This window comes from Palaemon carinicauda, chromosome 9 (assembly GCF_036898095.1).
Source record: "Palaemon carinicauda isolate YSFRI2023 chromosome 9, ASM3689809v2, whole genome shotgun sequence".
In the NCBI taxonomy this organism is placed as follows: domain Eukaryota; kingdom Metazoa; phylum Arthropoda; class Malacostraca; order Decapoda; family Palaemonidae; genus Palaemon; species Palaemon carinicauda.
Genome location: NC_090733.1, coordinates 144281909 through 144295133, shown reverse-complemented (window position 1 = coordinate 144295133; position 13225 = coordinate 144281909). Strand labels below are relative to the sequence as shown.

Here is a 13225-nt window from a genome sequence, read left to right as displayed (position 1 = left end):
CGATTTCTATATATCACAGATTTTTACCTTATAATTTATTTACTTTTTATCCATTATGTTTAATATATTTTTATTCATTATATTTAATATATATATTTCATTCATTTATTTAACATTAATATAAAGAAAATAATTTTCTTTCTGATATTAATCGGGCCAGCTCTGTAAGAGTTGAATTTTACTCATTGGGCTGGTTAATCTCCCCCTTTAATAACAATAATAGTTGTTCCGTAATGAAGGCTTTTGATCAGTATTAAAGCATTTAAACAGGGTTCTGTTACTGAAACCTTACTGTACTGCATTACCTGAGGTTTCTAAAGAATGAGATGATTGCATTAAAGTGTGTGTAACAGACCTCACCCTGTGGCACAAATCGGAGAAATTATCATGAAGACTACGAAAAAAATAAGAATAAGCTTTCAATTGTCGCATGTCTAGTATTTTATTTATAATTGGTTTTGCACAAGTGTATCCTCTGAAATTGAAGAGACTTGAGGAGTGCATACAACACAGAAAGGCTCACATGGAGTATTTATCACAACAAAGTATTTACGGGGTGCTTCAGGAGACATGTAGTGCTGCTATCAGTCCAGGATACTTTATTGATTTGAGATCTATTGGAAGAAAGGAAATATGTGCTTTAGTAGTCATACATACATACATATACCAAGGCACTTCCCCCAATTTTTGGGGATAGCCGACATCATAGTTACTTTATCACTAAATCTAAAAAATCCTTTATCACTAAATCTAAAGATCACTTAAGAACCAATCTGGATCAGAGTAATGTGCTGTCAACTTTTTAAAGTCAAGATAAACAGAGATTAAAAGACAAAAGTAGGTACAGTGCACCGACTGTCATTACAGTATAACCATTTACCACTAGACTGTATTAGATGCCCAAGTATAATGAAATGAGAGGAAATAGGAATTTTTTAGTGTTTTGTGGCAAGAGTTGATATAAGTCAAGTTTCAAGAGAGAAGCAATATGGTGGGAATAGAAATAATTTCTTTTTTATACTGTATTCTGTTTGTTCTTACAGATACAAGCCCTCAAACTACAGTTTTTTAGGGATATGTTTTCCACAAAGCTGGAACTCTGTTGTTAAGATTTATAACCAATTCAGCAGTTACTGACGAATGATGTGGAAGCCCGCCCCCCCTGCTAGTATACTGAGTGGCCATTGTTTTTTTTTTTAGACCCAGAGAGTACAGACGTACTTCAGGATCTGTCAACTGGCTGTGTTAATCTTTTGATCTTTCTTGTAGGTAATTGTTAGAAGTTTGTTATGTGCAAGGAATATTAACAAAGATAAAAGTTTTTGCATTTTTCCCAATAACTGTAGCTGTTTATAGACAATATGTACTCTCTTGTTCTTGTTAGACAGCATTCCTGTTTCTGTTTATTCCCTTGTGAGAGGGAAGGAGTGTCTGCTGCTGCCTAATTTAAGGGGAAAGGCGCCGCTCCTTCGAGAACGTTTCAACAGCTAATCGCAAGCACTCCTATAGGAGTGAGCCTTTACATTTCCATGTCCATCCTAGAGTGCTCTCCTACAGGACTGCTCCTGTAATTGTTTGTGTACTCTCTTTTACAGCAGCATGCAGTTCTGGGAAAATGCCCCTTCACCTCTACGCTCGCCTTCTTCTGAGAGTGCACATTCATGATTTAGTAAGGCTAGAAACTTGAAAATTCTACATCTGCTTTAATGTTTCGCAAGGCGAGAAATAATCATGAATGTACCTTCTCTGGAAATACATAATGACATGTGATACAGGTGAGGCATTTAGGACTCTCCTCCACTCCCCTAATGCCTTAGGAACTTTGAAAATCCTGTTGTAAACCCTGGTTTACCATGTCTAATTTCAAAATACTGTAAGGTATTTGGTCGAGTTGTTGAGGTAACATGTAAAAGGAATGGGTTCCTTGAACAGAGGATGGTTGGAGGATAGAGGAATTTGGTAACCCTTTTCTAACTCTGAGAGAACCCATAGATTGGGGTGAAGGTTTTCTCAAGCTTGATAAAAGTGGAAAAGCCATAATGATACTGGTATTTCTTTGTAATGACTATCATTGCGTTCTCTTATATGATCGACAAGTCCTATTGGCACTTGAACTAGGCCTTCTGTTAATCCTACATCTTTCATGCCTATTACTCTTCTGAGAATTCTCCCTTGGGGGGTTAGAGTAGTAGTTTAGTGAAGAAAGGAGGACAGCATAGACGGGAGAAAAAACAGGCCTATGTGAGATCAAAAGCTAAGTGTCATTTTGCATTCTTTTAGACACTTTTTCAATGACACTTATCAAGAATAGAGAATAAGAAGGCTTATAAGCAGTAGCAACATTAGACGACATTGTAGAATAAGCATTACCCAGATTAATATCTTTGGTTACATTCAACAATAAGCTATGTAATGACTGAATCGGTGAAACATTATCTGTGTCGGCTTCTTTTAAATCCACATCTATTTTAAATTCTGGGTCCTGTTTTGGTGAGTCCTTTAGACTTAACAATTCAGGATTTATTTTTAGATAACATTTTCACCTGCACTAGGTAAAGGAAACTCTTGACTTGCCTTGGAAGTATTACCTCGAATGTTTATACTACCAGTGGAAATTTGAGGTGTACTTGTGGTCGAGCCTATACTAGATGGTAACTAACTTCTATCTGAATCAAGATGTTACTATTTTTCAGTTCTTGTTGAAACTTTTAAAACACTTTAAATTGGCATTCCTGATTCCAAAGGAACCATATGATAAGCACACATCGTTAATGATACTGTTGTACAAAGAGGTTGCTCTTGAATGCTTTCTTCTGTAAGTGGGTGGATGGACATAAGTATTCAAACTCCCAGCCCAGTCTTCTATCTTGGAATTGTAGAGTGTGTTTTGCAATGGAAGGTCTTGAAGTACTTTGAGAGTAAAGCTTGCAAGGAAGGTATCGTCTTCATAATGTGCTCTATACCATCAGTACCCTTATCTTACTAGTACACTAGAATCACTAGGCAAAACTACTTTAAATGAATTAGTCTAGGGTTCGGATCAAGGCAGCGTAGGTTAGTATCGCAAAGGCGCGTTACCTCCTTAGATTGCACGAAAATAGGAAAATCTAGTAGAAAGCTAAAGAAGCTCGCTATCAATTCTTAAGAATCTGGTAATAGCCTAACGAGTATCATTATCATCTTGACCCTAATCCACTAGCCTAGTTTTCTCTGGATTTTCTCTTGATTTAAAAGACACCTCTCTTTTCCATTTGGAGTCCTTTATGCAAACTTTATAAGCCATAAACTGAAAGTATTCCTCTATATCACAATGCTACTCTCGACATGTATAACAAAGGAAATTTGTATCTATTATCAAATATTTTATCATCTAGCCATAACACATGAATACATAGCAAAGTCCAAAAAAGACACCCCATATTAATTTGAAACTAGATAATCTGTACATAAGTAAAAGAAAATATGGCTTCATGAAACTTATCAACGACAGACTGAAATAACTAGTACAGCATTGACCATATAAAGATGATAATGCACTCGAGAGGCATTGCTATTTCAGTGAAAAAACTAGAAATTTTAGATTTTAGGATAAACATCTGCATTTATCTAGCTCGAGAATTAGCAATGTGAATCTCATGTGAGATTAAGATTAATTTGTGTTCATAGATGCATTGAGCTAAGGATGAAGGGAATGTTTACATTCACTTGACCACCAATTGACAGGAAATTGCATTTTTCCAAGTGAGGCAAACTGTAGGAGCCCTGTTTTCTATATGAAGCATGATCTTAATGACCAAACAATCACTTGCGAAAAACACTGAGCAAAACACTTATCGACTTTGCGGGCAAGTCCAAAACAGAAGGATGTCCTGGAGAGCGCGAGTAGTAGGTGTCGGTGGGGTAGCCCAACTGTATTCTCTAGGGCCTGTCACGGCCCTCCCCTTTGATGAAGGGATTATCTAAATGGAAGACAGCCTGTGAATAGTGGTTTTCACACGCCCTTGTTAAATACACGACACCCACAAGGTGATCGCGCGAGGGTTGTAACCTCTGCATTCCATGCTTTTATCTTTCTCTAGTATATTTGCAAGATTTATATTAGAAAAGTGTAAAGAAGGACCCTTTTCACCGGGCGTCACAGGTCTCTCCCCAGAAATAGATTTTTCCTTCGTCAAAATCCCTTATTGCTGTAATTTATCTGTTTAAGGAGGCGAGTCCATTCTAAACTCTCCTAGGGCTCATATAAAGGATTTGTACTTGATTGTGGTTGAAAATCGGAGCAGGCTAAAGAGAAAAAATTCATCAGCTTTGAGAAACTTATTGAACGCGGTAAAAAATAAAGGAAAGAAAGCAAAGTCACTGGGTTAGGAAGGTGTAAAGAACATTTAGTACCGCTGATAGTGTTTCATGTAGTACTCCACAATACAGTACTGTACAGTATATGAAATATAAGGGATTACAATAAGACAACGTGGGATTTAAACCATTCGGTTTATTAACTTTGGCAACATTCTTTTACAGTCTTGCTAAAATGTAAAACAAAACTTTTAGAATTTCTTTTTTTTTTTTTTTTGCATTTATATACAGAATATGATTTTGATTATAAATGAATAACACAATGCAGTAAACTGAAGTTGCATAGGGCACAAATCAACTTTATCCAGATTGAATCTACTAAAGAAAATCTAACTTCAGTAATCATATTACATGTACAAAGAAAATTTTCTTTTTATCAACATATAGTGACAATATATAAAGCTATTTATTCTACCTTGTCAACAAATACAGCAATATATTTAACAAAATGATTTAATCATCAACAGGAGCAAGTTGCATTGTAAACTTGATTAACAAAAGCTGCTAGAGTTAATTGTTTTGCCATTGAAGCAAAAGTAATCATTAAGAAAGCATGGCCAATGAAATCCATTAAGTATATTTAGATGTTTTCGGCCCGAAAATCGGCCGAAATTTTCGAAAAAATTTTCGGAAAAATTTTCGGCCCAAAAATTGGCCGAAATTTTCAAAAAAATTTCCAAACAAATTTTTCGGCCCGGAAATGACTTTCTATGTTCCTTGCTTATGTTCTTTGCATCTGTCACTTTCCTGTTTATTGAATTGGTATTTTGTATTTACTGATTACTGATTATTTAATACCATGACAGCTTATTTTTTATTTATATATTTTTTTTATTTATTATGGTTTCAAGCGTATTGCACTGACATTTCCCTTAAGCACAGGCACTGAATAATATGAGAGTTACAGGTAAATATTGTGAGCATTGCAATTGTATTTTCAAGCAAAATCAGTGTGGATACATGTTCAGTACATAATACTGTTTAAAGCTTAATAATAAAAAAAAAATGGCACTTTGCTTAGAGTGATTCTCGCTTGGTTTTAGCTATAGGTTTTGAAATATTTTTTTTCTTTTTTTTTCCTTTTTTGATTAAAAACATCTAGGTACAATTTTACTATTTTTTTTTTTCGAATTGACAAGCAATTACTGCCTTATGAGCCCTTTGATTAATGTGCACAAATATTTATCCAAATGAGGCATCGTACAGTTTAGAAAATAACATACAGTCCTTAGATTTAGATGAAGTTTCACTTGTTAATCACTGTACTGTAATAATAGTGCTACAGTAATCTCCAGGTATCCCTTCTAGTGTCAGTGGCATAGCAGCTGGTTTAAAGGCTTTGTAGAAAAGGCAGTGGACTTTTGAAGTACTGTAATGGCATCATGAATATTTACAGGATGCATCAAGGCGATAGATGTATGGTCTGACAGAGGTTAAAGATATTCAGCTATCTTTATTTTTTTTTTCATTTTATTTTTTACATCTTAAATCAAAATATTCTTTTATATACAACAGACAAATGACAAGAGAGAGCAATGAACTATTGAGCTTAAATCTGGTTGTACTTACATCAAAGATATGGGAGATATTATGTCAAAAATACCAATATTTTTCAGGTTTGTTTCTTCCTAGCACTGTTGTGCTGTGACTTTTGTGGTGCTGTTTTACGGTATTGCTTTGGTTCAAAACATGCTTATTAATATTAACCCTTTGAGCGGTATTAGACATATTCTATATCGGCACTTTTAGATGTATTTGACATCCAGTTAGTACCATTTTTTTATTCTATTATTAATGCATATGAAAATTTTACAAAATATTTATTGTACATAAAAAAGGAAATGTATTCAAATTTTGAGGTCCTATTTTTGATAGTTTCTGTGATAGGAGTAGTTACGCAAAATGACTCTCCAGAAAGTTCTGGAGCTTGAATGCCAAATATTTTGGTGACTTGGTGCTTGAAGGGTTTAAGTATTAAGGAATTCATTTCCATATTTCTAACTTGATATGCTGCACGATTATATCTAGGAGAAAAACAAGTCCATAGCAAGGTCTATCTTTGATAGCAGGATAAGTATTGTCAAAAATACTAATAGTACTGTAAATGGTTTACCATATCTGCAACTGTCAAAGTTTCAAGAGGAAAATACTAGAGTTAATTGTACGGGAAATGTGACTGCATGGCTCATGCAGTGTGCTTGACTAATATTTGTCTGTAGAGTTGTTTGATATTAGAAGTTGAGATAAATAAGTACACAAGGCTTCTGCTGCTCTCTTGTTATTAGTCTGTATTGTATACCAAAGTTTATTTGCAAATCTAGAATGAATTCTCCGTAAAATTCCCATATAAATGATTAGCCATGCCACTGGATGCTAAGTAAAGGAATAATAAAATGACTAGACTAGTTACCATATGCAAGACAACTTACATATAATATATAAGAGAAAAGCAATATAATACAAAACATCTTTACACACACTAAACGTATAACAACTATCAAGTTAAGGCAATTGTTTTAAGTTAGTTCATTATCACATTCAGGGTACATCATGTATGTGATGCACTTTATAGTACTGTATTTACAATTTGAATTCCCATTCTTCAAATGGTTGCAGTTGAACTACAAAATTATATAATTTTATAAAATTATCAATTATTTAACATCTATACAATAATTAAAATCTGTGATCAAATGGATTCCTTTTACAGCATTAGGATAACTTATGAAATTGCTAAGAAAATAAAATCATAAGTTGTGTTTTGGGAATTTTTTTTTGTATGCAACTACAAACAGCTTGAGTTAAAGTAAGGATCTATTATGATTCACACATACTAAAAAAACAAACTTATTTTCTTGTTAGATTTGAGACCTAAACCTCATAGAGGCAAATGTTTGTTAAACTTCAAAGAGTGTTGTTGTGCTTCACAAAACAATAAATGGAACCTCTTGTGAAAACAACGAACACAGATTCATTTTACCGGAAATGTAATGCTAATCAAAAATCACAGCAAGGCAGGAAACTACATCTAACATTAATTCCTTTTTTGTGTATTTTCTCTTTCCTGTGTTTCCCTTCTTGTTTTTATTGGGTGAATCTGTAGTTGGCGGAGGAGGCTTGTGATGGCGAGGAATGGCCATCATGGCCAGGTGGGGGTTTAGATTGGCAGGTACTGATGTAGGAGTATTACCTGAGATCCTAGTAGCAAGGTAGTTGAATTCATCAGCTGTAAGGAGGCTGCTGGTTTGTTGAAGCTGCTCATTTGTCATATTCAAGAACCGCACATAGTACAGAAGATCGCCAAGAACGGCTCTTCTGTTGTCAGAAGTCAGAGGCAACATGCGACGTTTACATTCAGCTGTTGACCAACGTTGCACTGCTTGAAATATTGTTAATTCATTTGGTATGTTGAGAGTTGATCTCTTCAAAATGAGCTGCAGAGTTCTGTAGTCTAATTCTTCTAAAGGTTCAGAAGCTAAAACGGCCCTGGTGGCACTGTCAACAACCTCAAGGCACACATTGTAAAGGTCACTACAGCAGGCTGTAGGATCTTGGAACTCTGTTTCTTCTGAGAGTTTTTGTAGTTGACTCATACTGTGAACCGTTTGTTGAGATAGGTCGAGCTGCCGTAGTCTGTCTGCAGCACCAAATGAGTTTGTGTCCTCTTCTTCAGGGTCTTCCATTATTTCAAGACTAGGAGCTGAAGGAGCAGTAGATATAACTGAGGATCCCTCACTGTCATCTGAAGTTGTAGAAGAAGGACAGTATCTCCAGGTGAACTGAAGCACCTTAAGCACGTTAGACACTCTCAAGTGCTTTCCAATGTACTCGACGCATAACTCGGCCAATTCGGGACACAGATATTCAATGGCTACTTGTAAGGTGATGAGGGCACTATCCATACTTTGGATCCCACATTCATGACGGTACAACCACCTGTAAATGGGACATTTGTTAATTTCTACTCGAGTTGAATTACAAGATTTAACTTGAGTATTTTTATATGCCATACATCAGCTTTTAGACTACTTGATAGAGAATGAAAGAAAAGCATGAAAAGGAGGAGAGTCCAAAGAACAAATGGACCTCATTAGAGGTGGCAATTGTAACATTTAGAAGAGTTTAGGGTAAAATACCAGTAAAATTTTTAGTACAATACTGTAAATAATTTAGTATTGTTAAGTACTGTAAATAATAAAAGATTAGGTAGACAATGCAAAATAAAAAATGGTAGGAAAGAGACAGGAGAAGAATAGGGATACATTGCAATGTACAGTAAAAAATTGATTATACTATAGAACAAACATCAAGCTAACAGGTACTCACAGAAGAGGGCAGATTTGACAAATATGTTATGATTTAGGACAAGGACTACTGACTAGGTATTGATATTAGGCCTCAAATTACCAGTAGGCCTCAAATCCTTTTCCTCATATTCATAACATATTTTTCAATTTCATGTTTTCCTTGTGTATGCTTGATGTTTGTAAAACATACTGCTTTGCCACTAATTCTACTGCCTGTTGAATTGTCTCCTATATAATTTATATATTTTGCCTATATACAGTAGAACTTTATTGTTTAACATATAACTTTAGAATATATTAGTGTATAACAATACAGTGAGTGGCATATTTTCTTCATTTCGGTTAAGGCAGGGACCTTAGGTAATATTGGTATAAAAGGTTTTACTGCTTGACATACATGAATTCAATGAGAAATACAGTAATGTAAAATATTGTCAGCTGAATGCATTACAAGTACTCTACTTACTTCAAGAGATTCTGGAATCCCTTGGGGTCATTAGGGATGTCGTAGGTTTTCTTGTGCCTGTCAGCAAAAGGGCCTTGGAACAGGGCTCTGAAGTACTGGTTGCCAGCGGCAAGTACCCATGAGTGGGCTGGTACTCGCTCTCTATAAGTGCCATCTCCAACCATCAAAATCACGTCACTCCCATCTTCATTCTCAAAAAGGTTGTAGGATCTGTTAAAAAAATTTCTATTAGGATTTTTTTCTTTATACTTCTCATGATATTCATATTATTTCTGTATTGAAGTTTGGCTTATATCAACACTTACCCTGAAATTAAAATTTCCCGTTTTCTTTCCTTTCAATAAATTTAGGTCTCTAGTAGAGTACTGAGACATGTTAGTAGTTGATGAAAATATCCTTTGCCTTTTTATAGGTTAAATATTAAAATAAAATTAAAAAAGTAAATTTTCTATGTATAGTTATCAAAATATCCAAAGACATTCAGAAGCCATTATCGGCTGTAACACGGAAAAGATCATCTCTATATTTCCTGGATGTATAGTTTTGTCAGAATTTTACTACTAATCTTTTATTAATAGATTCCATGTATACTATGTGAAGATCATTGCCATACCTTGAGAAATTTTAAATACCTTATTTTAATATGCTAGCTATTTTAGGATAGCCTGAGAGGATAGTTATGAAACTAGCTTATAATTTTGACGAGGCTGTAATCTTTGAGTGTTTTGGTTTATGAATTTGCTTTAATATAATTCTTGTTCATTTTTGTTTTGGGTAAGTTCTCCTCTCTTATGAGAAAAACTTGTCATGCGTTGCATTGCTCTCAAATAGGAATTACTGTAGTGATTGCAATGCCCACTCTTTAAAGGCTTTAAAAGGTTCAAAGGCTGCTAATGAATAGCAGAGGTAAGGGACAGTGACATTGCATTATCAAGCAGGACAATGCCCTATAGACCTATAGGCTCCCCCAAACCCCCCATCCTTAGTTCACAAGGATGGTGAGGTTGCAGCGACCAAAGGAACTAACGAGTTTAAGCAGGATTCCAACCCCAGTCTGGTGTTCACCAGTTAGGGACTTTACCGCATCAGCCACCATAACCCTTGTACATTATGGAAGCTGATGAGTACTGTATTAATTTTTAAGTACTTATTAATTAGTGTGTAACATCACATTTTTCTTCTACCGTATAAAGTTTGATTTACTTTATAAGATTCCTGATAATGAAATTTATATAGTAAATGAACACATAACAACTAGATTTTCAAAATTGTTTGGATTATAGCTCTGTATACAATAGGTATTAAATTACTCCAGGTTAGAAAGTAACTTATTGGATGGTCGATAACTTGGTGAATGATTAACACCATCTTCAGAAGAAGTTATCAAGTATATGATATCCCTTCCTATAACTTTACTGTACTAATTTTTTTTTATAGATTAAACTCTGTAATGCACTGTAATTTTCAGTAGGCTACAGTACTAATGTTTAGATGTGATAGTCACTACCATGTAGTAGATTGATATATGATTTTGCAGTCAGATTTTTTATGCTAGCTGTTTGTACTCTAAACAAGTAGATTAGATAAGATGGAGGGTTTAGATTTATTTATTTTGATTTTATGGAAGAGAGTAATTATTATTTTATGTTTTAAAGATTCCATAACTTCACAGTTATTTATATATTTTTTATTAAATTTTTCTCTTTAAATCATGCATCAGTGTTAAGGTCTTACATACAAAAGTAAGGGGTTTAAATGAACCGTCGAGTGGAAATTAGTTTTTCAAAATTAAAAGATGAAACTTGAAGAATAATTTAGTTCGCTATTGGCTTTACTTTCTGCAGTGTGTTTGAAACATAGCACATCGTAAACAGGTATTTTGATTTTCGTCCATTCCCTTTGGTGTGTCGTGTGCTTTAAATGTTACCTTCTTCGACCCTGTTATTTGGAGTATGGTAAATTATGTTTTCTAACCCTCTGAAAAATGTGGATTTAAGGAATCCTTGGTCTCCTTACACTACTAAGAAAAATTTAGCAAGTTTCCCATGTATAACTTTGTTTCATCATTGCCCTTTTCATGTTATCATGATTTTTTTTTTAATGCCCATTAATTTGAAGTGAGGTATAGGTGAAGTATGTTAGTTTTCTCAGCTGAAGTGCTGTATATTCGCTTAATTTTGTTGGCCAAAAACAAATTTGATCTATTGTAATTCAGACTGTTTATTAAGCAGGAGCTTATACTGTATTGGAATAAGGTCAGCTAATTCTGAATACAGTATAAAGTATTCATGAAAAATCCCTTTAATGGCTTTTTGACTTTTCAGCAATAAAATTTTCTAGTAAGGATATTTTTTCTTATTAGATAACTAAAGACAATTCTTTGTATTTTGAACTCATCTTGTATAATTGATAATTTTGTGCTTTTCATATTTTACTAGTTTTAGTACATTATATCAATGTACACGGGAAGCTTATGAGCTCTGAGGATCGTATATGTGACAAATTCTAATGAGTGCAGCTTGTGGCTTTGTAAATGTCAATCTTTGGAATAGATGATGTTCAGCCTCTGTGCTTTGTAAACCGCAAATTGGCTTAGCTTATACTTGGGGAGCATTTTGCCATTAATCACAGTCATTTATGATCCCTCCTTGATTTTTACTCCTTTTGTTTTGTATTCCTGTGTCTCTTCCTGTTGTTTTATATCCCTGCGTGTCTTTTGTTTTGTATTCCTGCGTCTCTTCCTTTTGTTTTATATCCCTGCGTGTCTTTCTTTTAAAGAAGAGGAAAGATTGACAGTCAAAAAGCTATTTTTGCGAATGGAGACAATGGACTAACTAATATATTCCATAGGTGTTAGGAAGCAGGGGGGAAGGCTTTCTTTGCCACTTCAGTGTAAGGAAGAGGGACTACCGGGAGGTGATTTCTGTTGGCAGCCACCGAGGGACTTTAAGTTTTCATGATTATTCCTTTTCTAGGGTTGGTTTGTTTATTTTTATTTACCATTTTTTATTCATAATACTCTGGATTTGGTTCGTCTTTTTCCACCAGGAATGCTCATTTTGGCTGCCTGTAATTTCCTCATTTGTCGCAAGTAGAGAAGAAAATTTTGTCTTGTACTAATTTTAGTAAAATTGATGATTTGCGCGAGTTATAATCTGCAATAACATAACATATTTTAGAATATTCTAATCTTATCTTCTTGAAAAGCATATCAAAGCACCTCTACTTGTCTTATAGTAAAATGATGCATTGAAGGAGTGTTTTCTGATGATAATTGAACATTAGAAAATGCAGGAGTCATAGGGGAAGGGACTAGTAGATTAGTAAAGGAATTAGGAATGTTCTAGAGCCTTAATCTGTTAGGTATAATAGCAACAGAGGAGTCGAGAAGTCTTTTGATTAATAAGAATGTTTAGAGATGACAGTCGTTGGGAGTGGAGGAGAAGGAGAAGGGTGGAGAGGGAGGGGATGCCAATACTGCGTAGATGGCATGCTGATGTCATGGAGGGGAAGTCTGCACACCTGATGTGTTATGAAAGAATTGTTAGATTAAGGATGGACTGTGTGTGTGTGTGTGTGTGTGTGCTGTATAACTCGGCTCATATGCTTGAATTGATTTTAATGATGCAAATGATATATTTGGTAATATACAATTTATTCTCATTCCTATTTTACTGTATTTACGAAAGAGTAGGAAAGCAAATGAGAAAAATGTCATGCATTATAAAGGAGTTTTTGCGTAGCAGTTAGTAAATTATGAATATTAAGGATATTTTACTTACAGTTATTAGTATATTTTGTATTGAATGTTTGTATAGTGTATGTGTATTTTCACTTAGATTGTTGATGTATCGGTATTTGTTTATGGTTGTATAGTTGTGTATAACAAGTGTATGGAATTAAGGATCACCCATTATACACCTGCTTGGTATTAAAACTTAGTGTAATTTTGTTCAGATTAAATGGAAATATTTTCATTATTGTGTAGTGTGTATGCTGAACTTGTACAGGTTATTGCGTAGTGTTTATTATTATTGTAATTTAAAATGTATGCTTCATGCAATTTAAAAAAAAATTTCAATTGTAATATGTTACC

At 34.3% G+C, this 13225-nt stretch overlaps 2 protein-coding genes across 3 annotated transcripts in view; one reads left to right on the top strand and one right to left on the bottom strand.

The window, feature by feature from the left end:
• The window catches only part of LOC137647224 (uncharacterized), a 300889-nt gene that overhangs the window by 30457 nt on the left and 257207 nt on the right, over window positions 1–13225 (top strand).
• The window catches only part of LOC137647223 (BTB/POZ domain-containing protein 6-B-like), a 99967-nt gene continuing 91219 nt past the window's right edge, over window positions 4478–13225 (bottom strand). Inside the window, exons 2-4 of one of the 2 annotated variants that reach the window (XM_068380591.1) lie at window position 13225; window positions 9130–9339; window positions 4478–8292 (exon numbers count right to left, since the gene is read on the bottom strand). The exon at window position 13225 is cut by the window's right edge and continues 525 nt beyond it. In XM_068380591.1, coding sequence (XP_068236692.1) covers window positions 7350–8292; window positions 9130–9339; window position 13225 — 1154 coding nt within the window. In that variant the 3' untranslated portion in view covers window positions 4478–7349. The remainder of the gene's footprint in view (window positions 8293–9129; window positions 9340–13224) is intronic. The other variant, XM_068380590.1, reaches the window with a different exon arrangement.